The 25850-nt window shown below is 39.2% G+C and overlaps 1 protein-coding gene across 15 annotated transcripts in view; it reads right to left on the reverse strand.

Annotated features, from left to right (window-relative positions):
• Window positions 1-453: 453 nt before the first annotated feature.
• ELAVL4 (ELAV like RNA binding protein 4) overlaps window positions 454-25850 on the reverse strand; it is a 65142-nt gene continuing 39745 nt past the window's right edge. For 14 of the 15 annotated variants that reach the window (XM_032192013.1, XM_032192010.1, XM_032192019.1 and 11 more), the window contains exons 3-7: window positions 21013-21116; window positions 10280-10433; window positions 9656-9881; window positions 8224-8262; window positions 454-3956 (exon numbers count right to left, since the gene is read on the reverse strand). In XM_032192013.1, coding sequence (XP_032047904.1) covers window positions 3608-3956; window positions 8224-8262; window positions 9656-9881; window positions 10280-10433; window positions 21013-21116 — 872 coding nt within the window. In that variant the 3' untranslated portion in view covers window positions 454-3607. The remainder of the gene's footprint in view (window positions 3957-8223; window positions 8263-9655; window positions 9882-10279; window positions 10434-21012; window positions 21117-25850) is intronic. The other variant, XM_032192012.1, reaches the window with a different exon arrangement.

The raw sequence follows: 25850 nt of genomic DNA on the forward strand, positions 1-25850 counted from the left end.
AAAAAAGAAGAGGACCGAGTGTCCAGACGTGGCTCTGCCTGAAGAGCAGCTGCAGTGTCCAGCAACTTCCACCTCCTGTCCTGACTGTGTATAGGACACAGAAGAAAGGAAAGGGTGGACACAATAGGTGAAGCTAACAGATGGTGTAGCAGACCCAGTGGTATTTCATTACAGGCACTATTTCCTGAGCCCTCCCCCCTCCTTTCTAAGAACAGAAAGTTTAGTTTTAATTAAACTCACTGGTGCATGTTATACTATTTCCTAAAGTGTGCCTATACGTGTATATACAGATAGATGGATGGAAGACACTTTTCAGAGCCAAGTCTTCAAACCGAACAATTGATTTGTGTATTTTACTGTGGAAGGGTCAGATTGATTTAAGGATTAAGCAAGCCATAAATTTAAGAACAAACTCATTTTGTGGCCAGAAATTATTATAACCACCATGGTAACTTAATCTCACAAAAACACAAGTTTATTAATAGGTGAAGGAGCTGAAGAACTGCACAGCCCATCCAGCCCACTGATATATTTTTCCTAATCTGTTGAGATTCAATGCTGCAGTTTTACAAGGTACACATTCTCAATCAGTGAGTGTTACAGAACATAAACATGAAGTGAATATTTGTATTCATGGGATTCAAACAAGTCAACTGAAAGAAATATCAACTCTAGTTATAACACATGGTGAAAAGAATCAAACTGGGAATGTGGTCAAATATACTGTTGTACAGCAGATATGTACACTTTTATATCGCGTGACATTCATAGCATGTTCATAGAAAAGTCAAACTAAATGACTTAAACTGTATTAATGTTGAAATTTTCTTATTACTTTTGTTTAATGTTGATATTGACTGAGTTAATATTCTCATTGTGTAAGAACACTGTATATGGTAGAAATCCTTCAGTATCTCCCACATTCAAATAAAGGTATTTTACTCACAGTTACAATTTGGTATTTGGTGTCTTAAATGGTACCTTAAATAGCAGATTCTTTCTATCCTTCAGAAGGAAAAACCACAAATAATGAACATGCTTAGTCTGGTCTGACTAAGACATTTGTCTCCAAGACCTTGCTTCTGAAATCATACTAACATCTCCCTCCTTTGAGGTGTGGCTGGGATCACTAAGACAGCTGAACACGGTTAAAAAGGTGGAAAGTCCATAGCCATTCTACACACTTTCATTTATTGTCTGGACAATTAAAGTACAAATAATTCAAACACAACAAGGTTATGAAAAAAACATTTACAATACTTTCCCTCAGAAATGATCTAAACTAGCAAGGTTATAACATGAAGTCATTCATTATAACTAAAGTATACAACTGCCTGGTCCTAAGAAAGATTTTTTAAATTATTATTATTATTCAGATAGTAAAACACATCGTAGAGAAAAGATTCTGACATGCCTTCCCCACTAATGCTTAGCAAATGCATCAAAACTTTCCCAGCAAACTGCGCTCATTCATAGCAGATGATGTATAAAGGTTTCCCTGAACATTGAATGAGTGTTCCTTTAAACTAAAATCTAACATTGTTAAAGTAAAAAACTGATAAAATTATGATGCAGCCTTTGCTTTAGTTATTTGTCTACTACAAAAGTTTGCCTCTTCAGTGTGAAAAAACAATACTTAGTCTACATGCAGTTAGTGGGTATAGCATGGAAAAAATGCACAAAATAAGCACAAGTTATAAATAACCATAACGTTTTATTACCATTAAGACTAAACTTGTATTGAAAAGATTTTATATAACAAGACAAGAAAAGCAATAGCAAATTTAACTATCAACTAGATTATGCATAGCGAGTAACTGTTTCTAGTACTCAGGGAAGAGCATGACCCTTTTTTGTTTTAAATATATAACCGTACAAAGCACAAACATACTAAAATGATCAGTGCACTGGACATGGGAGAGCACCCCCCTCAGTCATTTTGTTCCCTTAGCTCTGTTTTCCCCAATCTGAATTACATTAAAATAAAGACCCAGTTGTTTTCTTTTCTACTGTGCAGTAAGAAAAAATATTCACAACAAACATGACAATATATCAAACAATATTTCTACACAAGTTACCTTGATACCTCTGTCACTTAAGTATCATAAGAAAACATTTTAAGACATATACAAACAAAACTAGCAAAGTGTTACAACTTATAATAAATTAACCAAAAGAAAAAATAACTTTATATATATATATATTTATATTATATATACACATACACACACAACAAAATGACACAATAATATGCTTCTTCCCATAGTTTAAGTAAACAAATAAGTAGACTAGCCAAACTAGCTATATTTGATTTTGGCCATATGCATCACATCGGCAATTAAATAAATAAGTGTTTCAAGCAACATAAACAGTGTTCCAAATGTGCCAACACAGCCCAATTATATTAGCATGGGCTATAAAGTGAATTTGAAAATTCTTAACAAATTTAAAGCAAATGTATTCTTTCTAAACACATTACATTTAACTATGATACTAAGATATGTAAATAATTTCGTAGCACCTACTGCTCAAACCAAGGAAGTTTTTGATCAAAATTAATTTTTTTTTTTTTTAAACTTTTGTTCTGCTGATATCCCATACTGATGACTTAAAGAAAAACCGTCTTGCAACTCATCTCCTTGCTTTTGGGTTTTGACTGTGGGTAACTGCGTGCCTGGGAAGAACACTCTCCCGTACTGTATTTAATATTTTTTATTACATGCTATGAAAAGATACGAAGATCATCTGTTTGTAGCCCATCCTTCAAAAAACAATCTACTAATCCAGTTTAAAACACACATCTTGATCTCTAAAAAGTTACCAGTGCAGTATGAACATGACAAAGTTGTCAATTTCCCCTAAATTAGCCAGTCAAAATATTTTTTCTCAAATCCAGATTCTCTTGTAAAAATTCTTTATATTTTATAAAAATAGATTTTTCTTGAAACCCATTTTCAGCAAAGAGACCACCTCTTTGGCAACATTGTTAATGTTATTTAAATTGTTATGTCATCAGGTATCCCCCTTTACCCCATTCCCTTAACAGAAGACTGTTTAGTTCACATGATATAAAAGAAAAAAGGAAAAATAAAAAAAGTTGCAAAATTATGTTCTTTTTTGCAATTTTTATTGTTCCTCTTTAATTTTTATGTGGGGGGTTTACCAATCTGATTGGATCAATGTTTTGAAAAGAAGAAAAGAAAAGAAAAAGTTTTTCTCGCTTTTAATCCCATTAGCTTGTAAAAATTGTTTTTTGTTTTCTTATTTTTTCAAATGAGTGAATGGTCATCTTAAAAAGACCCACCTTCAAGGAAGGTAGTAAAACTAGCTGGCCGGGTAAAAATCCCTGCACATTGTTATCTATGTATATTATATTCAACAACGACAGCTATGAAAGAACATTCAATGCATCAAAGGTTTTTTTTTTTTTCTAAGCATTATAAAATCCTTTCCTGTTCCTCACAGGATATCCAATGTTTTAATACTTAGGCAACACTGGCTTATAAAGTCCATGGTTGAATATAAGCCTTGAAGAGTTTTTTTTTTGTTTTGTTTTGTTCGTATATATATTTATATATATATATTTTAGTAAGTAAGGATATGAAATTCAGGATTTGTGGGTTTTATTGGTTTTAAAGGAAACTTGCAATACTCTGTCTCCTAAACGGTATCCATTAAGGCTGGCAATCGCCATGGCAGCTTCGTCGTAGTTGGTCATGGTGACAAAGCCAAATCCCTTGCACTTGTTGGTGTTGAAGTCGCGGATCACCTTGACATTATTGACCGCTCCGAAGGGACCGAACAGCTGCCACAGCACGCTCTCATCTGAGTCGGGAGACAAGTTGTAGACGAAGATGCACCATCCAGTCCCAGTGTGACCGGGGATATTCATTCCAACAAGGCTCGTCATACCATCAATTGTGATCGGAGAAAACCTACCAAGTAAAAAGAGGGGTCTATTCTAAATATATCTCTTGGCACAAGCTACATGGAACCAAGATTTCAAAAATAATCAAGCCAGTGTTAATTTAGGTTCTCAGTCCTACCTAGCCACCTTGGTCTCTAACTCTTACTGGAGTGGAAGGGAGCTACACTACATATAGAAGACCAAATCTGTGCATAAATGCATTTCCCTTCAAGAATAAGTCCTATTTAAAGGCATACAAATATCTAATAGAGTATCCTTCAGCATTTAAGTTAAAAAAAAAAAAAAAAGAGCCTGTGTTTATGGCAGCATATACGAGTTCATTGAAAAAAGGCCTATAGGAATTTGCCATGTATTTCCACTACAAAATATTGTTTCAGAGCAATGGAAACTAATGCCTTACTTTTCAAAAGTGTGCTGTGGGAAAAAAAAAAACCTTCAAAGTTTATTTTAAAGATTACCATGAAATGCCATTGTCAGGATTCAGGTGAAACAGTAGCCTCTTTTAGCTGAAGATACTACCAGAGAGATCTAAGTGGTAGGTTTTAATTCTCCTCCTAATAGTCCTTAATTGACATTCAGTGAGAAAAAAATCTAGTTAATAAAAAAAGTCCTAAAGCCAGCCAAATATATTAAAGATTTATGCAGCAGTCGTAGAGTAAGTAAACAGTGTGTAGATATAATTAGTGAGCATATGTCAACTAATACCTTCATACCGCGAGACTCCATGTCCATGACTCTTCAGGTAGTGAACATAGAGAGATAAGCTCCTAGAAATCTGACAAAACCCTAACTTCTCCCCAAGTCTTGAGGGGTCTGTTTTGTTTATTTGAATGCCTGAATTAGAAAGCTGAAGCCAGGTAGTGTGTTTATAAACATGGAATAGCATTGGCTGGTCAGGACCTGTGGAGGTCATTTAGTCGAGCTCCAGATAGCCTCATTTCAAGCAGAAGTGAAATTGGCTGCTCAGGGCTTTGCACAGTGAAGTTTTTGAAGTCTCCAAGGATGGGACTCCACTCCTGGGGCCACCTGCTCCAGGGTTTGACCATCCTCACTGTCAGTGACTTTTCTCTTACATTTGGCTGAATTTCCCCCACTGCAGCCTGCTACTGTCGGCTCTTGTCCTTTTGCAGTTGACCTCGGAGAACAGCTTGGCTTCTTCTTCTTCTAACGCCCTTGTAGGTAATTCAAGACAGCAGTCAGCGGCTACACTCTACATTTACCCTTCCTGAATTTTGCCAGGTTTGTTTCTGGCTTGTCAAGGTCACCCCAAAAGCAGCCATGGCCAACAGCATGCAGAGTGCCCCTACTCCCCCACATCAGTGTCATCCATTAACGCAAGGAGGGCGCACTGCAGCCCGTGACTCAGGTTATTAATGAAGATGTTAAGCAGTATCAGCCCTCAGGATCAACATAATTTTCCTTTCATCAGTTTGAAAAAAATATGACATGATTTCTGAAGCTACACTTTGGGATATGTTCTAAAATAACAACTGCGCAGAGGAAAAGTCTTAATAAAAATCCAGTTTCACATGTACCTTCAGTCTGATGAGTTTTAATACCAGAATTGAATAATAATTCCTCTGGATCTTCTGAGTGATGACTGAGGGAATAGAGGGGGGAAATCCACAGTGTAGCTTAGAGAAGACAGCTCTTATGCATTCCAAAGCTTCTCCTTTTATACTTCTTGTGTTTCCACACAGTATTCTGCACAATATTAGTGTATATTAAATAACCATAAAAGAAACTACACACTTGATGGCTGCTTCTTTGGACTCCTTTCCTCAAATATACATATAAAGTGCTATCAGATGATACTTGGAACATCCATCTCGAGCTAAGAAATATCACTGGAGTGTAGCTACACGATAAACAGTTTGTGAATGCTAACAGCATTGGATCCTCAGACATACATAGAGGTTTGCAAAAAGATTTTAAGAATATATGATAATCTTCCTACTGAAGTTCACTTTCACAATTCCTACTCTCAACATTCTTTAGTTCCTAGTATGTGGGGGAAAAACATAATTGTTCAGCATTGCTCTGCTAACCTACGGCATTTCTGCAGCTCTGAAAACAGAGGTGGCTGGACAGGGCTAATTTATTCTGCTCCTTCCAAAACACACCAGCATGGAACTGTAAATAGGGCAGCTAAGACTGAGAGCTTGTACAAGCCAACAGCTTCACATTCCTTTGAAATTTGGAAGATAGGACTTCAATCCCATTGCTGCCAAGTGCCAACTGTGCTAGTACCATGTGTAAGCCAGCAAACACTCGTTTTCTCCAATGTTGAAACTTAACATGAAGTACAGCACTAATACATACATTTCCTATAAGTAGTATTAGGAAAATCTGTACAATGCTCAAAGCTGTGCATATCAAGTGGTATTTTATAGCTTTGTTTTTCAATAAATGCTGCACTGATACAAAGGGTTAAAGTTTCATACAGTTCATTGAAGAGCAGCTTTTCCCTGGAAACCTTTTGGAGATACGCAGCTTTCAACTACCTACATACCATGAGCACAGGAGCTACTATAAATGCAAAAACATATGCATGAAACTAGTAGTTTACTGACAAATACAACAAAAGCTACTGCTAAGCAGTAGCACTGACTTATGCACATGATCTGAAATTACTGATCAATAAAACCTTCATCCCACACCTGCACAGCTCATTTTCTATCTGTATTTCCCCACATAACATGAGGAAGGAAGACTAACCACCAACCCAAAAACAATACACTACAGGTATTTTAGAAGCAGCTTCCAAAGTTTTGATCAATACAGTATTTTTCTAGTGACCCTACGCCTGTGAGTTTGCTATCAAAGTTTAAGATTTGCTGGGAGGAGTAAAAAGCTAATTTAAGATGCCTAAACAATAACTGTTCAAAAAACAAACAAACAAAAAGCTGTTGTGATTCAAGACTAACACTGCAGAATCAAAACACTAAGGCAGACAGCCTAAAAAGGCAGGTAAGTCACTTTCTTTTCCTCTGCAGGTGATAAAAATTCTGAACTCAAAAGTCTGACGGTTAGGACCAAGCACTGTTTGTCCTACACAACATGCCAGCACAATTCTGGGGAAGAAATTAAAAGCCAAGGACAACTCCCTGAACACCACCACCTTTCTGAGAGCTTCTTGCACCTGACAGATACTTGATGCTAAGTTTTGCAATGTTTTTGGCATATATCAAGAAACAAGTTGGAGGGCAGAACACAGGAGGAGCAGAATGTGATGAATTCAGGTGATACAGTGACTCAGAAATTACCATCACCACTAAGTATATTGCAAATGAAACACAACGAGTGCTTTAGAGAAGGTATACCACCTCTGTCTTGACCATTGCCTTCGGTTTCGTAAGTAGTCTTAAGATCTGCAATTTATTTGTACGGCAGCTACCACAGCAGTAGTTAAAATGTACATTACAGTCCACTACTGGCTAAAGATATACTTACCGTACCATTTACAGGATGAGCTTTGTTAAAAAAAGCTCAAACAATTTTCAACTGTGGTGAGTAGACCATTTCAGAAGATTAAGTGTTTTCTCATCTTAACTGTGGGGATGGCTGGACATCTTACATCAGGAGTAAGCCTGCCTGTATTGTGCTGTAAGGTTGGCTTGCGTTGATGTGTGCCATCAGAAGAAGCACTAACAATATGTCATTTTAGCTATCAAACATTGAACGTACTGATGAAACAGCATAAACATTTATAAATCAGCTGAACATTCACACATATAAGTACATACACAAACACACATTGCTATTTCAAACAAAAAATAAATCCCAAGCACCAAGAAAATGTCAACAAAGCATTAAACCTGTAACAAAAGAAACTTAGGGCTGATTAAGGTGCACACAGCTATATTTTTAAGTCAAAGTTGTGAAGCCAGATGTAACAGAATGAAGGTCTTAACAGCTGAAAGAAGAATTAGGCTGCTGTTGTCCAGTTAAGTTTTTAACTAATATCTGATCTAATAACATACAACTTAAGTTAATAGTTCTGTTTCTGGACAAAGTGCCATGTGGCACGACAACTGGAGTTTGAATGCTTGTAGCTGTTGCACCTAAACCATTTGAGAGCCCCACCTGTAAATAAAAAAAAGTTGAAAAACCCACAGAATGTGTGTGTGGCCTTTAAAGTAACAAAACCAACTGAAGTCCAAACTTAAAAAGAATCTGACATGCTGGTGGAAGAAAAGAAGGAATTAAAAAAAATAAAGTTAGTGAATTAAAAAAAATTGTAGCACCAATCTGTGCCAACACGGACATCTGGCAATCTGTGGAATTCTAATTACCTCTTTACGCCATAGGCCATATTAAGCAAATTGTCCAGCCTGAAAAGAGAAGGAGGGTCTTTGGGTTAATGTCTCACAGATGGCAAGATCGCTCAATGGAACTATTATTAATAGCGTTCCATTTTCAAAGAAGAAATGTTCAACAAGTTTCCCACACATCTAAGGAGTCTAACAACTTGCGGCCTGCTTTGTTAAGCTTGAGATTGTGCTTAAATTTCCACCACAGCATTTCAAGTAATTTTCATTTATATGAAGTCTTAAATAAAGCCTTTATTTTCATGGTTTGTTTTTACTTTTAAAAAGATTCACGTTTGGTTTATCTTTTAAAGACAGCATTATGAAATTTTTGCAAATAATTCAGTTGTTTGCCTCATACTTACAGTTAACTTTGAAATAAAGCGCTACAGTCCAAAACTGATGGAGCTAGAAAATTTCCCGACTTTCAACTACTTTAACATAATACATGCTCACCACTAGGATGCATTCAGTAATTATCCTTAGCAATACATCGATCTAAATGACCACCAAGTTTTGCAAAATGACTAATCAACTGCTTTCCATGGCAGTACACTAAATAAGTCCTTTTACTGATGGACTGATAAAAAAAGATAACCTCAAGGGACACAGCTGCATGCCAAAGATGTACTAAATTTGTATTTGCTTTTATATCAGTCAGATGATTGACTTTTTGCTATGATCTTATTTAATTCATTAGCACTTTGTCACCAAAAAACTAGAATCACTGTTTAATAATTCTGTAAAGCCAGTATACAACTCAGTTATGCAAGTATACACATTTTAAAGAGACCTTTAATTGAATGCTAGGTTGCCTGGAAGTTATTATAAAGCTAACAAGGACACAATGTATTGCAAACACTAGTTTATGGATCAGATTGAAATGGTATATTCAGAATGTGTAACAAAACACCTCCCAAAAGCATCTGAGGGATCATACCAAACACTAATACGAGGTCTCTTTATAGTAAGAGCAGATCTCAGGCTAATAAATTTAATGATACTGCTGCTGACTGGAACACACTCAGCTTTTTTCCTGCTACGAATCCACTGTCATTAACATCAAAGTCTAGGCTGCATCAAAACTGTAATAACATAGCAGAAAATAAAAGCATTACCAAAAAAATTGGGAAGAACAGAGTAGTCACTGCTCATTTGATTATCAGTGTAACTCTATTCTGTCCTCCCTTTTTCTATGAGGCTTCAAGAGATCCGATTGTACAGTACTTCATCTGTTTTAGTAAATACAACATGACTACTGCTGTCAGCAGATTTTCCTCCTCATTCTCCAGGAAAGAATATTTAATTTTACAAAGAAAATCAGGTCAGCCTACACAACTAAAAAGTATTTTCCTGTGCAGCACCTGCCCCACATCGTCATCACTGGTAGAACTTCAGTTCTTTTCCAGGTAATTACCTGAATCTCTGAGCCTGGTGGTGAAGTGGTCCAGGGTAGCGTCTGTTGGGAGACTGATACAGCTGTGAAAGGAGTGCCTGGCTTGTTTTCTGGCTGGGATTATTGGCAAACTTCACAGTAATTGGTTCTGTAGCACCACTAGGCTTCTGGCCATTTAGTCCCTTTATGGCTTCTTCTGCCTCTATTCTCTTATCAAAACGGATAAATCCCACACCTCGAGAAACACCTGGGAAGTAAGCACATGTGAACAAATGAATGAATATATGTAGGAACAGCTTCATCTATGTAATGATGAAACAATGTTGGTTTGACTTAGAGAACACACAGCTTGCAAATTCAGAGAAGTCCTATAATAAAGAAAAATGCTATTCCCCAGCTGTGTTCTCCATAATCAGACCCTACCATATACACAATCGTTTTAAAAAAAAAGTGACATTCTGCATTTTGCAATCCCTCATTAAAAAAAAGCAGGTACAACCCCAAGCAGTTATACCTATAGAGAACTGGGCATGCATTTTACATTAAAAAAAAAATCACACCGTCTTAAAACCCAACTGCCAGCAAGCATTTATAATTCTGCTATTTCCAGAAACACAGAGGCATCTAGGAAAGATTTATTTTAACCTGTGACTTGATCAACCAGAATCCGTGAGGTGATGATGCGTCCATATTGTGAGAATAACTGCTCTAATTCTTTCTGGGTCATTGTTTTCGGAAGGCCGCTGACATACAAGTTTGCATCTCTGATTGATGCTGAACTTGGACGGGCATATGACACCTATGGATTTAAGAAAAGGAAATGCATATTAGTAAGCAGAGCTGCCCTTTACATTTTAAATGGACAGATTGTTTTCTTTTTCCACAAGCAAGAAACATTAGAGTTGAGTTGCTTGAATAACCCTGGAGTTCAGATACTACCTGTTCGACAAAACCAGGAGAACCAGGAAAGGTTAGAAGAACAAAGGAAAAACAAGAGAGACGCAAGAGAGACCTTGAAAACAAATGCAAGGGTTCTTTAAGTGCAGGCACAAAATAACTATTGTTCAGAGGTAGATTAGTGTGTGACTTCCTACGCACGGCTTTGTAAATTTACCCCTATGGGTTGTGGGTGTATGGATGATTTACTGTATCTAACATGTAATAACCTTAGAATATACGTCGCATTCTAAAGTTCCAGGATGCTTTTCTTCACAAGTCTGAAACAGATCAGATTATTTGCAGAGTGATCTTTTGTGCCATCTCTGTGTTTTCATCCTGAGCTGGCAAGATCTGTTCTGGATGAACAGCAAAGCACTGGTGAAATTACACTAAATGAACATCTGCTCAGGGAACTGTATACTGACACTCATTGTCGCATCTGCAATTTATCACAAGAAGTTCCCTTGCACTGTAAGCCCAAAACCAGACCATAAAATATTATGACCAAATAAACAAGAAAAGCAAGCTGAGGCATTTCATGCATGCTGTCAAGAAATTATTAAATCAAATCTTTAACTGCTCTTCTACCTATGAAAATATAAACCCAGACCTAAAAGAAAAATCAGATCTATAATTACAATATATGCATAAAAAGCCTTCTGCACTATTAATATATTCGCTTAGAATAACACAAATTTAACAAAAATACTTCCCAGATAAGGCCTAATTGCAAGTATTCAGCACAGATCACGAAGAATTACTTCTCAGCACATCTGAAATAGCATCAAATCTAAACCTGAATATTTTGCACTTCATCCTGATTTATTTAAATATAAACAGATTGGTATGTTACTGTATTGTGTCTTAAAATGCCTCTTGGAAGAAATAGGGGGGTCTTGTCATAAAAATAACGTTTTCGGCAATTGTATTCCCCTCTTCCCCAGCCTTAGCCCAAACACAAATGATGTCAAATGGATGTCTTTGTGTTTTATGTGTCAAAGAGTTGTCTTTATGTGCTCCACACCTAAAAATAGATGTTGACTCAACACAGAAAATGATGTGAATGACTAATATTTGCTTCTACAATCTTCTGCGCATAATAGCAGACAAACTCTAAAGATTTTAGATTTTAATGTTTTTGGCAACTTCTTTTTAACTTACGTGCTTGTACATAACCTTTTAAAACTAACATTTCAAGAGGAAGCTAAAGAGAGGAGGTGGAAAGATTTAGGGGAAGAGATGTGCAAAAGGAGGTTAACTAAAACATTTGCATCAACTGAGGCAGGCTCAGGTGAAGCACACAGGCACAGGCAGGCCTAACGAGCAGGGAAGCATCCAGCAGTAGACAAGCAATGAAAGGGAAACGGATGGTGTGGAACTGTCCTGTGCCACAGTGACTTGGGGCCACACAGCCCACAAGCTCCCCATGAGCTGCAGCATCCACAGCACTCACAGGCCCCAAGCATCTCTCTGAGGCACCAGGGCCAGAGCTCAGGTGGCACCACTTGGCTTCTAGCTAATGAACCGAGTCAGGTGCTTGGGGACACAAAACCAGGGGTTTCATCTACAGATACCATACCTAACATCACTGCATTGCTGTGCTTGGTTGAAAAGTTACATGATTTTGAGCAGGCTCTGGAAGACCAGCAAGCCCAGCTAAAGTCACCCAGAGGTGAGGAACAACATGGCCGCCAAGCGTGAGGGCTGCATGCGGCCTGGGCAGTTCAAGCATCACCTCACAGCACCAGCCAGGCCTGGTATGATCACGATCAGCCCCACATTAAGAGCACGTCAGGACCAAATCCCATCTCCTGAGGCCAGGGAGGTGCCACCCATTTCACGCAGCCAAAACCACCCTGGAGTGTGTGCATTTCCACAATGTCCCCATGCTGTGCAAGCGCCTTACACTGAGAGGGCGCTACCAGGGCTCAGACACCTACAGCTTAACCTATTTCAGGAATAAGAGTTTAAAAAACACTTAAGAGCCTCTCTAGAGTGAAGGTAGGGACCTTACCTATTCCTCAAAACTGAGAGCTGCAAAATTAATAAAGTTCCTGGGAAAACAGCCAGGGGTTTCCTTTGGGTTTTCTCACTCTGGCACATTCATTAACCAAATGCCACATTACAGGGAAGATGAAAAGTACTGGGATATGCAAAAAACACCACTTCCCAGAGCACTGAGTGCCTGACATTTTATATATAGATATACACACACACTTTTACACAAGAAAGTAAAAAAGCCCTGCTCTGTTCTTGTGGGCCATACAGATACGAAGCAGAAGGAGTACGCACGGTCTCAAATTCATCTACTCACAGCACATGTAAACATGCATCACCGCTCAGATCTAATTTTTATTTCCTCCTGAAATCAAATATTCAGGTTGCAGAGGAGCCTGGGCCAAAGAAAGAAACTGCCAAAAGCAACTCAGCTGTCTTTAATATCAAGGAGAAAAGGTTGTGAGCTGAATGGACACAAGGCTAGTGGTGTCAATTATTTATCTCCTTTTGAATCTTTTTCATCTTCTTTCACAGGTCAGCCAATGACAAATCGATTGGTTAGACCATGCCATCCTGCTTTCAAGCTATTATTCAGTTAGTACTAAGGACGGGATGTCTTCCCATGTATTAACTATCAAAGGAAGAAAACATCCATCCTGACCCTCCACCTGACCAGAAGCAACTTGCACTGTGAAAGTTAAAATGGGAGCCAACACCAGCTCCCATTTTATCACTGAACTATGAAGCACTCAGGAAGGATACTGCATTAATTCTTTATATTCACAGTTAAGAACAATTTTTTTTTTTTTTTTTTTTGCTCACAGCAGTGTTAGTGCTGTATAATGAAACTGCTTGTTGAAAACAAAAAGAATATGGAAATCCCAGCCACTAGAAGAAATTCAAATAGATGAGCTAGAGTATGCCAAGCTGTCATTTGACTTATGCATTTTTCAGCACTGAAGTGTTTGTCCACTTGCATGCCCAGTGGAGGTCTAACAATATTTCATTTCACATAATAAGTTTAGTCCTTCGCAGGGAAGATATTTTTAATATTTTCTAATTCATTTCATGAATTATTTTTTATTAAATAGTTTATTATGGCTTACTGTATATATATATTTATAGCAACTAACATTAGAGGTCAGTAATTCGGGAAAACATGCTAGCAAGGCTATTTCTCATGTGACATTGAACATCAGCCTGTGTAAGCGCTTCTCCAAAGTATGAGCAGCCCTCCCTCAAGAGGCTGCGCTGCTACTGCTCTCACCACACACTACCAGAGAATATGTAGGGTCCAGAGTTTCAGATTTTCCATGGTAATGAACAATTATTTTCGTTCATGAACTCAGAAAAATCACCCAGTTAAAGCAATTATCTTCCCTATTGATTTCCTACTCATTTTTCCAATGCAGAAAACTTCTTGAAAAATTTTTAACCTCAAGACTTTTCAGAACATAAATTGATGCAGTCTGGTCTTTCCAAGTCAGAGAGCCCACAAAGGCACCTAGAGGCATGAATGCATCCCATTTGTCTTACAAGACAAGGTTCTGGATGTTATCGGCCACAACTTCAACACTGACACTCTTAACCATTTCACTGCTTCTCTAAGATGCCTTCATCTCACACATTAATCCTGGACTTCTAAGATGTTAAACCCATTTTCAGGGGTCTTCTAGAAGTTTATTTATTTATTTATTTAAAGTAAGCCAAAACAATGTCTCAGTTGCTGCCTGCTCCAGCGAGGTCAGGCATAATCTTTGCCTGGAGCAATGCCTCTGTGAGCAGAGCCACCCTGCCCTGGCCAAAACATCTCCTGACAAGCCACCTAACAGCTTGTGTCTTTCTGAAAACTTTTCCAAGATGATATATGCCTCTCACTCGGCACCTAGCATTGCTCACCTGGGGAATGCGAGACTAGACAGGAGCCTTTAATTGAGTGCAGCACAGCAGCACAGGCATCCCCAGCCACTGGGCCAGCAGCCGACAGTTCCTGCAGTCCCCAGGACATGTCACCAGCTGCCACCACATGAGGTGCAGTCCCTGTTAAGCAATGCCCTGGGCATCTTTCAGAAAATCCTTGTGTAACATGTTCAAAAATACTAAGCTTCACTGTGACCTTAAAAGTAATTTTGGAAGACTTTGCTTTGTCTGCGTGATAAGCTCAGATGTAGGATTGCTTGCGTGATTTTGGGTGAGTCACTTCACTGTTTTTTCTGTCCGAGGTCCAAACACACAAAATGGGAACAAAACTGACCTGTGCCAGCTGCCTCTTATTCACTGGTATACACTGCAAGTGCTTGAGCACAGCTGGGCAAAGAGCTTCTTCACATGTGTAAGCACCATCCCACTTTTCCCCACATACAAGCAGATCAGTAAAAATGCACTACAGCTAGAAGAGGCAGTTTCCTCAGAGCCTCTTCCAGGCCCTCATTCGTGCTCTAATTCTGTGTAAAAATTCAGAAACCCTTCCTTAGAAAGCCACATACTTGGTCAAAACAAAACATACGCAGTCCTCTGTTCCACATGCTGAAGATGGAAGCCTAGAATGCCTTCACATCCCCAAGGGCACTACATTCTTCTCCCAGCCCAGGGCTGGGGACAGTAGGGGAGTGACAATGCACTTTAAAGCAGTATTGAATCCCTCCATGGTACTGGGACTAATTATGATTGCAGGTAAGATAAAACAGCCTGTCCCATCGTTTTAGGGGAGACATCCATAGATAACAACCTAGAAGCCCTCTGGCTGTAGCAAGAGCCGGGCTAAGAAATAATTGTTCTGGCTCTGTAGAATGAAAAGGAAGCTCATTGGCAAATGTGAAGCAGTTAAAAAAGACATTTCGATTAAGCGCAGATGCCCAAAACTAACAGGTAAAGACTCTCTGGTGCCTGTTGAAAGCAGCAGAACCAGATTTGAACCTTCAAATGTTCTGCTGAAAGGTCCTGTGAGCCACATCATCACTACAGGCAAAGGGATTTGTTAACCAGCACTGAAGTCCAAGCAGGTACGCAGACAGTACACAGACAGAGGCTCTTAAAGAGCGCTGAAGAGCAAAAAGTCAGTTTACTTAAGGGTTTCCAGATCTGTGGCATCCTTAAAGACTCCTATCCAAGGCTTTATCCCAGGGTGCCACAGTCACAGCAGACACCTGTTTATGAAAGATCCTGATTTATGAGAGATCCTGAGCTACCACACAAGCCATTACCTCGACGACAAGAGCTACCAAACCATATCCCAAACCTGCAGCTCAAACACACCTGCAATGTGAGTTTTCACAGGAGGAAGGAGTGCAGCAGGAGCTGCCCCCTGGAACTGCAGATGTGGGTAACTCCACCAGCACATACACTCAGCTCCTCCTTGCATCTTTCACACACGCACCGCTCCATCACAAAGTATGCATGCCTGCTCTGTGCCTCCTCTTCCTTTTGTTCACCCCATCTCCCTGTGTCAGAGCATCCCCAGACCTCTCCGCCCAGCCTGGCAGTACACCCCATTACCCTGATGGGAGAAGCTCCTGAAGGCAGGCTTGGGAGAACATCGGTAAAAAACTCAGAATTACATCTTAGGCAGAACATCACACTGAGGCTGTGCAACACTCAGACTCTGCTGCTTTCACTACCAGCAAGCCACCTTTTCCTGGCTAGAACTTGGATTGTTGGGCTGGTGTTTTTCCCCAGCAAGCCCTGAGCTCTTTGGGACTGGGTACAGATCCTCTTCCCACAGTGTGCTGCTGCAGCCTTCCTCCTCTTCTCCCTCCTCCTGCTTTTGCTTCAGCATCCTCATCTCATCGGGACTGAGAGGCAAGCTTTTGAGAAATGGCTTTGTAGGACAGAGGAAATCTGCAGCAGCTGTTATTTGGCTATCCTATAGTGACAGGATAGGCTGTAGCTTTGCAGACAAGCACAAAAGCTAGCATGGACAGATTTAGAGCCAGAATTTTGTAGAAATACTTGGTCTTTAGAAAAATACCAGAGCAACCAAAATAGAAAGTAGTACCGTTGCTACTTCATCTCCAGAAAATAAAGGAGTGTTTTCTCCCAGAGAACTATTCACTGTATTTTAAACTAGTGCCATCCAGTCCTATTGATCAGAAAATATGAGAATGGAGTACAAGTAAACATTTGAACTAACAATTGAAGAGTAGTTATATTCCACAGCAGTTATTCATTTAACCGAAAATTAGAAATAACCCAAGAAGCAGAAGCAGCCTCTGACAGTAGAGGAATGATCCTATTTGTTTGTTACTAAATCCATCAAACCTCTGAGATAAGAAGAGGGAATCAAGGGCTCACAGAACCCAGATTCTTTCTCCCCTCATCAGAGGCTTTTTCCTGCTCTAGTGGCTGTCACAGCATGCTACCTGCTCCTGCAAGAGAAGAACAGAACCAACCTACTTCTCAGGCAACAGAGAAGGAGAGGGGAACACAAAACCACATTTCAGGTGGTCATTTGCTGTTGTTTCATTTCAAACTTGCTTTTAAAGTTCTGTTCTGTCCTTGTTCCAGTGTCCCCTAATGTGAAGCCAGGTCACCTGAATCAACCTGTAAATTGCAGAACATTTCCTTTCACTCCTTTCAGATGCTGGGCATTTTTTTTCAGGGCAGAGCAGCAGAGTTTAAGCAGTCTCTGCCCCATGCATCACACACCTTGTTTTCTTTCAGATACTTGATGCAACTGAATTGCTAGGCAATCTTCAACAGCAGCAGTGACCTTTCATATGCTTTTATGGATGGGCAAATTTAATTTCTAAAAATAGATTCAATTTCTGGAATATATATTTATTTCAACACATGCTGTATCATCTCTCATTCTAGACTATTTTGTAGAATTATGTCAAGCTTTAGCTGTAAAAATACAGTGAAGCCCTTTTTGCCTCACAAGATGAGGATGCCACGAAATGGCATAAATAAAATATGCACTATGATCAGCTGAGGAGAAACATAACGTGTATAACCTATTACCACCAAACACATAACACTTCCTTCAGTGCTTTCCCCCAAACGGATATTCTGTAAATAGTCACCTCTCGACTTTGACCTGAAAGGGCATCATTGACTTAAATAAAATGCACATAAATATTTTAGCTGCTTCAGTGGAAAGGGATTATTTATTGTAACAATGAAATAACAAAAAGAACATTTCTTCAGTTATTTTAGTCTGCACATTTGAGAGCAGACTGTGCCTAGCTGTTTTGCTGATCCTGCTATAAAGCAGTTCCTCTGGTGCCTGCATGGCTGCTTTGCAAGGCATCAGGAGCGGGAGGGAACATTCGGCTGCCACGAGACGTTACAGAAGCAAAAAGGACAGGATTTGGGGACACATGCAGAACCTGGAGCTATTTAAAATCTTTTTTTTTTTTTCTTCCATAGATAGGAATTAAGCTTTATGGGTCAAAAAACCAAGTGCAGATATGAGACCCTGGAGCCAGCTCACGTCCAGCCGAGGAGCAGGGGCCCATGACAGCTGGAGCAATGAGATGGGAGGGAGCTGGCCAGCAGCACCAAGGTGACCTTGGGGTGTGGAAGCAATCTATGTCTATAAAAGGCCTCAAAAAACTTTTTTGTGAGCTATCTATCCCAACAGCTCCCAAACAAAACACAGCCAAGGAAATGCTACCGCAGGGCTGTGGCTACCGAGCACCCGCAGACAGGCAGAGGCCAAAGGCTCAATCTATCCATCAACATGGCATTAGATTCCTTCTGCGCACAAAACCAAGCCATGCTCGTGAAGAAAACAGCATAAAGTAATGCTCGGTACTTTGCAGTTCAACATTACTTTAGCGTTTAATTAAGTATTTTTGTAGGCTACGAACTATATGCTACCAAATCCCTTTCTATACATTCTTTGTGAGGCTTTTTTAATGCAATGGAAGTGCATTTTTAATAACTGTAAAGGGCATCTAGCTAGAATAAAGTAATCAGCTCTAATAATTAAATATAGTAATTCCAGGAATTAGGATGCTTCAGAACAGGGCAATGAATCACAGCGAGCTGCTGGTAAGGGCTGTGTGGGGGCACCAGACAAGCTCGGGGAAGGCGGCGGCGCCGAGCACGGCTCCGCAACAGTTTGGGAACCGGGGACATCTCCTCCAGCAACACTGACACTGCCGGGAACAGCAAAAACATGATTCACTGCTTGGTTTGTGCAACCATGGGGAAAGCCTCCTTCCCTACCACACAGTACCAGGGCAAGCAGACCCAATTTAGGAAGGTTTTCTTTTCTTTTTTTTTTTAAAAATAAAAAGGCAATAAAATTTAACCAAAAACCCAGTCGGGTAAGGTGGGAGAGTCACATGCAATACTGGAATTAAAAATTGAGTTAGAAATTGCTGATTTGATCTTGCTGTGTTTAAAGCTTGGCTATTTGAAGAGAAGGCTCCTTTAGGCATGGTTTTAGGTGACTCTTAATATTTACTTGAAAATACTTAAAGTCTACACAGTTCTTCCCAATCACTGAGGAAATTATGCAGCTCCTGTGCATGTAGGTTAGGTTAATCTCTTTGCTTATTATTAAATTTTAACAGCTTTCAAGAGCCCAACAAAATGTCATGTGTTCTATAAAAGTCTAGTAGCTATTAATAATCATGAAATAAACCCTAACCTAATAAACTATTGGTATTCATAAAATTTGAAGTGAATAAAAAAATCCTGCATGAAATGCTTCGCATGGTAAGTTCCTGCCTAAAACAAAAAACTCACTACAAAAGGTAAAAAAAGGAAGGCATAATAGTTAATTTTGCTATTTAATTCAGTGCAAAAAGAAATGTAAAATAATAATGGGGGGGGGGTTTGGAGGATTTGATTTTTTTTAAAGCTTCCACAGGTCCTGTAAGTCTGGAGTGTCACAGCAACAATAACATTGTTGTGACTCAAAAAAGTCAAGAAAATAGGTGTGGAACACCACAGGTACTTATTCAGGACAACAGCTGTACTATATATACTTTTGCTAATGCTGAATATTATTCACAGTACAGATCAGTTTTTAATGCAATGCTTCATTTAGGTTTTTAAAGTTCTAGAGAATTTTTTAAAATGCATTTAAGAGATAGGCAAGTAGTTTCCAAATACTGTATTTTTTCCTGACAACAAAACTACTCTGGAGAGCAACTTACTGCTCAACTTTTAACCGTAAGCAGAAACTGCCGAGTCCAAGTGCTGTATTTCCACCTGCAGCAGCAGATAAGACATGAGATTCTGCTTCTTTTGCTGTACATGTTCCTCTGAATTTTTCTCTATTTAACTGTACAAAATCATACTGTGAGCATTTAGATGCATGGCCCACATACACATCTATGGGATGAACCTGTTTGGTGTAAGGAATGCTTGGAAGTAGCCCTTTTTACGTGGTCCTTGTAACTGTTCCACTCCTAACCCTCAGCTCAGACCCTCTGTTCCTGCCTAGTCGGACCAGGAAAAAATTGCTTGAAATGGTCCTTAGAGATGCAAGAGAATTCAAATAATTTTGCCTTCAGGAAAAAAAAAAAACAATCTTTAGTAATAAAAAGGTAAGTACAACTAAGTACTGATGACACAGTATCTTCGACAAGACACAAATGTCAAGTTTTATACAGATGCTTTCAAAAGCAAAAATTCTATTTTTATATTCTGTAATATTTTTTGCTTTGAAATACAAAATGAAGCATCAAAGGCCAGCAATCTTAAATAATCGAAGCCTTTTCACATAATTTGAGTCAGATTTGCTGTTTGTTCCTCTTCAGTTTTTTCATTTACATTCCTTAAGCTGTACTATTTTTTAGAATTCAGAATGTAGAAACCTTCTATAAGCTTCTTTAAAAAAAGCTTCATCAGCCATGCAGCAACAAACGTGACTGTAGAAATTTGCTTTTCTTGTGAGACCACTAAAAAAGGTCGTTGAATAACTAATGGTCTATTACAACAATGAAATGAGAGACTTCAGTGGGATCTCTAATCCCTCCAGTTTTTAAAAGAATAAATCAAACTAAGCATGGGGAAATGGAGTTTTTTTTAAATAACATTCTAACTTGAGAAGTGTACTTTCAATACCTCATCCTGATAGTGACATGAGTATCACTGAAGAATGATTCCTCGTCAAGGTACTTCCCATTAAAACACAGGAAAACATGTAATTTATGAATATATGGTCCTGTATTTTATACCTGTTTATGAATAACTGTATCACTGTGGCTATTTTATTCTAAATAGAAGTCCTACTGCAACATTTTAAGGAGCTTTCTGTTACTTCCCCCACCTTAACAATAGTTTCAGTTTTAGAGAAGGGTTTTAATTTTAGAGAAGGAGAGATTTGTCTTCTGCTGTTTCAAGGAGACTGTGGCTGATTCAAGGAGACTGTGGCTGAATGCCCTTTGCAATAGGTGATTAAAGTAGTAATGAAACTGCCAGAAACTGTTTCAACTACTTTCTCCTCTTCCAAATTGAGCAAGAGGCTTTCTGCATTATCTTACCTTTATGGTTTTGGTCTGGAGTCTGAGTCCATTTAAAGTGTTAATGGCTTTCTCTGCATCCTTTGGATCAATGTAGTTAACAAATCCATATCCTAAACTCTGCCCTGTTAAAACAAAAAAACAAAGAAAAAAGGACTTAGTACTTTTTGTAAACACTTTCAAGTTCCTTTCATCACTGCTTTCCCTATGGTCTTTATGCCATTCTTCCCCATTTCATTATCTTAAATTTTTACATTGGCTTCCCACCGTTAAGAGCTGTTTTTCTGAAGATCCTACTTTAAAAACAAAATGAAGCAAACCTCCATGCTTCTCCAAGAGAGTTTACTGAAAAGTGTACAAGGCTTGACATCAGAATTACATAATGGTTTTGTGCCGAGCTCCCAATAAATATAACTGCTTGACTTGCCAGAACAGGAACGAGGTCACTGCTTAGAAATAAACACACAATCTTGCCACTGTTTATAAACAAATCCATAGGTGTTTGAAATGCAAAAGTTACGGAACAATGTTTGAACATGAACCTTAAAGCAGCTGACTGAGAAAGACAGCCAGCCACCTTTCTATCTGGTTTTATTGCTCTGTGAGCAGTCAGGAAATGGGAGGAGAAAGGACAGCTCAAATTGCACTAGGATAGGAGATTGCATTAAAGCTTTCCTCAGTGTATTAGAGATGACGGCAAAAGCAAAACAGCACAACAACTGCTGCTGCGCATGGGATGGCAGGAGCCCACTTCAGCAGCCAAAATCATTTCAACAGCTTCTGGTTTGCTAGCAAGATCTGTGTTTGCAGTAAAAGAAGAGACCTGGTTAATAACTGGTAATAACACGGCGCTAAGCAGCGCCACCGCTCTTCATTCACACAGAGCAGGGACAAAGCTGCGCATTTCCAAATGCTCTAAGAAAGCCTGTACTGAAAAGGCAGGTTTTCCCAAATCCCAAGTACCAGTTTTGCAGCATTGGTTCTATTAATGCTATGTGAGAGACCACAGCTTCCCCCATCCTTCCTCTTACAAAATAAATTCAGGAAGAGGTGCATGTTCAGAAAAAACAGGAGTCACTTTTTTTTTCCCCTTAGGGTACACGTACATAGAAGTACATAAACAGAGATCATCTTACTCCAAAAGGAAGCAGGCAGGCAGTGTCTCCTGCACCTCGACCACGCTGCTGCTCATGCCCCTCTAGGCACGGATGTGCAGGGGATGCAAGTGATCCTGTGAGCAGGCAGCAAGCAGGAAAATCTGAAAAATCCTTCCTGAGGAGGATGGCAGCACTTGTGAACATGGCCTGCCAGGAGATTTCTATCCACAGCAGCAATGAACAGTGACCCAGCTCCTTCTCACCAGGAGAAAGCCGAGGTTGTGAAAGCAGCTGCACATGAAGTGCCTTGATGTACCCCGGAGGCACGGATCCTGCCTCCCTCCCCAGCACAAGGCTTTGTTTCTTTGTCTCCTGGACTACAAAAAAGCATCTGTCTTTCTCAGACACCACCAAAAATACAGTGTTTGCAGTAACACAAATACAGGGAGCACTTCTGTCTTACAAAATCAGATCAAAGCACTAAAAGCTGCTAACTATGCTATGGAATACCTTAAAAATCCATGGAAACACTGCAGTTCATTCCTAAAATGCCCACATGCAGGCGTTTGGGTACGAAATGGCTGTTTCAAACTACAATATATCGAGGGAGCAATTCCATCCAATCAATTTAACTTCAGACCGCAGTATAAAAACATACCCAGTTCTCCTGGAGAGCTGAATTAACCCCAGCAAAGCTATTCTTACCCGAGTTACACGACATTAACCAAGGAAGCACTGGAGTCTGACTGAGCAGAAATAGGGTAAAGATGCTTCTCCTGCTATGCCTTCCCCCTCCTCTACCTAGGATACTTTATACAGCCCCACTCCTGCACAGCTGAACATAACCACATCCTTTGTGTATTTTGTTCGGAACAGTCCTAGGGAGAAGGGAGCCATTCTCTAGGAGACTAACCCCGTTTGGTGGGAGACAAAGGGAGGCAGAGGCAAGGATCAGGGCCTGGATACCCTGACCTCCTGCACTGTGTACTGACCTTCAGAGGTATGCAGCTACTATGAGTAGCAGTGAGGCACTGGGACTTACATCAGCCTGTCTGAACACAAGCTTCGATGTCCTGACACTGCTATTCCCAAGGTGCAGGGACAGACCAACCTCTAAAATAGAGGATTCTTAATTACAGGAAAACAGGGGAAAAAATTTGACTCATTTCCTTGGACTTCTCCAGTCACATTGTTCAAGTTACTCAGGTATCACCATCTCCGATTCTCCCTACCAACTACAAAATCCTCTCTCCAAGGTGGAGGATAAGGAGTACCAGCACTAACAAAGCTGTTTGCAAGCCAAGTTCTGCAGGCATGCATGAAGAAAACAATGACATTGTCATGAGTTCTGCTTATAGTAACAGGTACGTGGAGATGACTTAATCTTTACAGTATATACTCATGAACACTGAAATATCTAACACTTGACAGAACTGAAAGTTTGTGATCCAGAAGGTATTAGTTGTGATTTCGTATCAAATACATTAATTGCAATAATGGCTGTATTACATTCTTAAACAAAACCAGGATGAGTCTATTCAGCATTCTGAAGACTGAATTTCTGTTCATTAAAGAAAGCTTACAATAAAAAAAAAAAATCCAAACCCTACACCCTTTGCAGCCTGCTGAAGTCCTGGTGCCGTTGCTTCAATTAGCAAATTCCTGTTGCTGTGTGTTGCCATATGCTTCACTTTGTACCGGTGAAGCTGAAGGGAATAAAATCTTTCTGTTAAGAGCGTGTCAGTTCAGAAAGATCTCTTGCTTGGTTTACTTTTTGTTCTTAGGTACTCAATATGCAGTGCATCTCCCCTAAATGAGAATGTTTAATGAAGACAGGTGTTGTTTTCCCCTACCCCCAACCTTGAAAATTGAAAAGAAAATAAACCCAGAACAAAAAAAATATTTTATGAAAAAGCTTTACGACTGCTGGCAGACATCATAAAGTTATAGCGTGCTAAACATTTACTGCTAAGCAGCAACAAAAAAAGATATATCCAGCTAAAAATATTATTTTCAAATTACTCTCAAGAGCAACACACCTTATGTCAGACAGAACAGACTCTAGATGTGAAAGAGCTAAAAATTGTTACTGGGAGAGAAAGGAAAGCATTTGTTCCAGAATACAGTGAAGAAATACTAACTTTCAGTGCATTCCCCCCTCATGTACTCTTATTGCATGCACTCGAAAAGGGTAACATTTCTTTGGACGCAATCTGGCAACACGAAGCAAGCAGCTGGACCTCTCAGTGGGATGCCACACAGACACTGAAGTTCATTCCCATGCTACACTTCCCAGGAACAGCACCGTAAATAGTAAATATTTTCTGTTATTTGGAATCTAATAGGTCATCGCATGCTGTGATTCAGTACAGTAGGCAAGAGATATTTCTAGATGATCTTAAAACACCACCTTTTTGTAGCACTAATACCATTGCTCTTTCAGAATGTTTTGTGTAATTTGAAGAAAATGTGCAGGAGACCTCCTACAATTTGGTAAAGAAACAGGTCTACAAGTTAGTGATAACAGGATAAAAAATGAACATGTTTTGACCAACTTAGTACAAACAGACAAAAAACCCAAACACACAAAGACAAGTCCAAGCTTGTAATGTACATATTTCATATTTTCAAAGGCTCCATTTCGGACTTGAAAACCGTAAGATTAAAAAGAACCAAGATAAGGAATGCAGGAAAACATATCATGTTTACAACATTTAATCACACACCCCAAAACATGCAACTATAAAATAGGCTGTGCCAGTTCAAGTCCTGTACCTGCCTCGCTCTATAAGCCAGTCTGCTTGAGCCAATTCCATACTTAAGAGATGAAGAGGAAACAGATGGCAATATAAATTATAACAAAAATCCTCAGAAAAGAGAGAAATGAACCCAGAGAAGTATCTGACTAGCAAAGTTTAGAATATTCAGAATAAAAAAACAACAACTTTTCATCTTTTTTAAAGGCTACAGGGGAAAAGATACTTTCACTCACCAATGGATAGTAAGAGTAATATAGCAGAGAGCTTGGTGTATAACTAAAGTGCATGAAGTACTAACTAGTAACTCAGGTGGACATTAAACAATAGCTCCTAGCATTGTATACATTTAAATGAGATGATCTGGACTACCTGCACAGAATAGCCCTCAAAAGTAAAGGGCAAACAGCTCCCTTGTGATTTTTAGTAATTCTTAAAGCACCGAGCAAATTCCAGGAGCTTGAAGGAAAAATTTTTGCACTGAAATTCAAGAAGAGAGGACTGGATAACCCAAGTAATTACAGGTCCGTCAGCCTAATGCTGAGCAAGACAAAATTACAGAATATTCGATACTGGACTCTAATAATAAAGAATTAGAGACGGGTAATATAATCAATGTCAATCAAATTAGCTCTATGGAAAATAGATTCTGTCAAACTAAACTGACATCCTTCTTGATGAGATTACAAGTTTGACTTATAAATTTTAAGAATGTCGATGTAATAGCATTGATAGACTTGGTCTTCTATAAAGCACTTGATTTGGTACTGCTTATTAATTGACTAAAAATTAACATGGTACACATTAAATGGATTAAAAGTCAGCTGACATACCTCAAACTGGGAATTGTGAATAGGAAATAACCAGAAGAGGCGAATATTGCCGACAGCAGAAGAACGGGGTGACAGGAAATGATCCAAGAGGACAAAGCAATTTAAGCTCCTCAGCAAACTGCTCCAAGTAACTACATCCCTTTAGGTAGCACACACCCAAGATTACATCCCTA

This window comes from Aythya fuligula, chromosome 8 (assembly GCF_009819795.1).
Source record: "Aythya fuligula isolate bAytFul2 chromosome 8, bAytFul2.pri, whole genome shotgun sequence".
Classification (NCBI taxonomy): Eukaryota; Metazoa; Chordata; class Aves; order Anseriformes; family Anatidae; genus Aythya; species Aythya fuligula.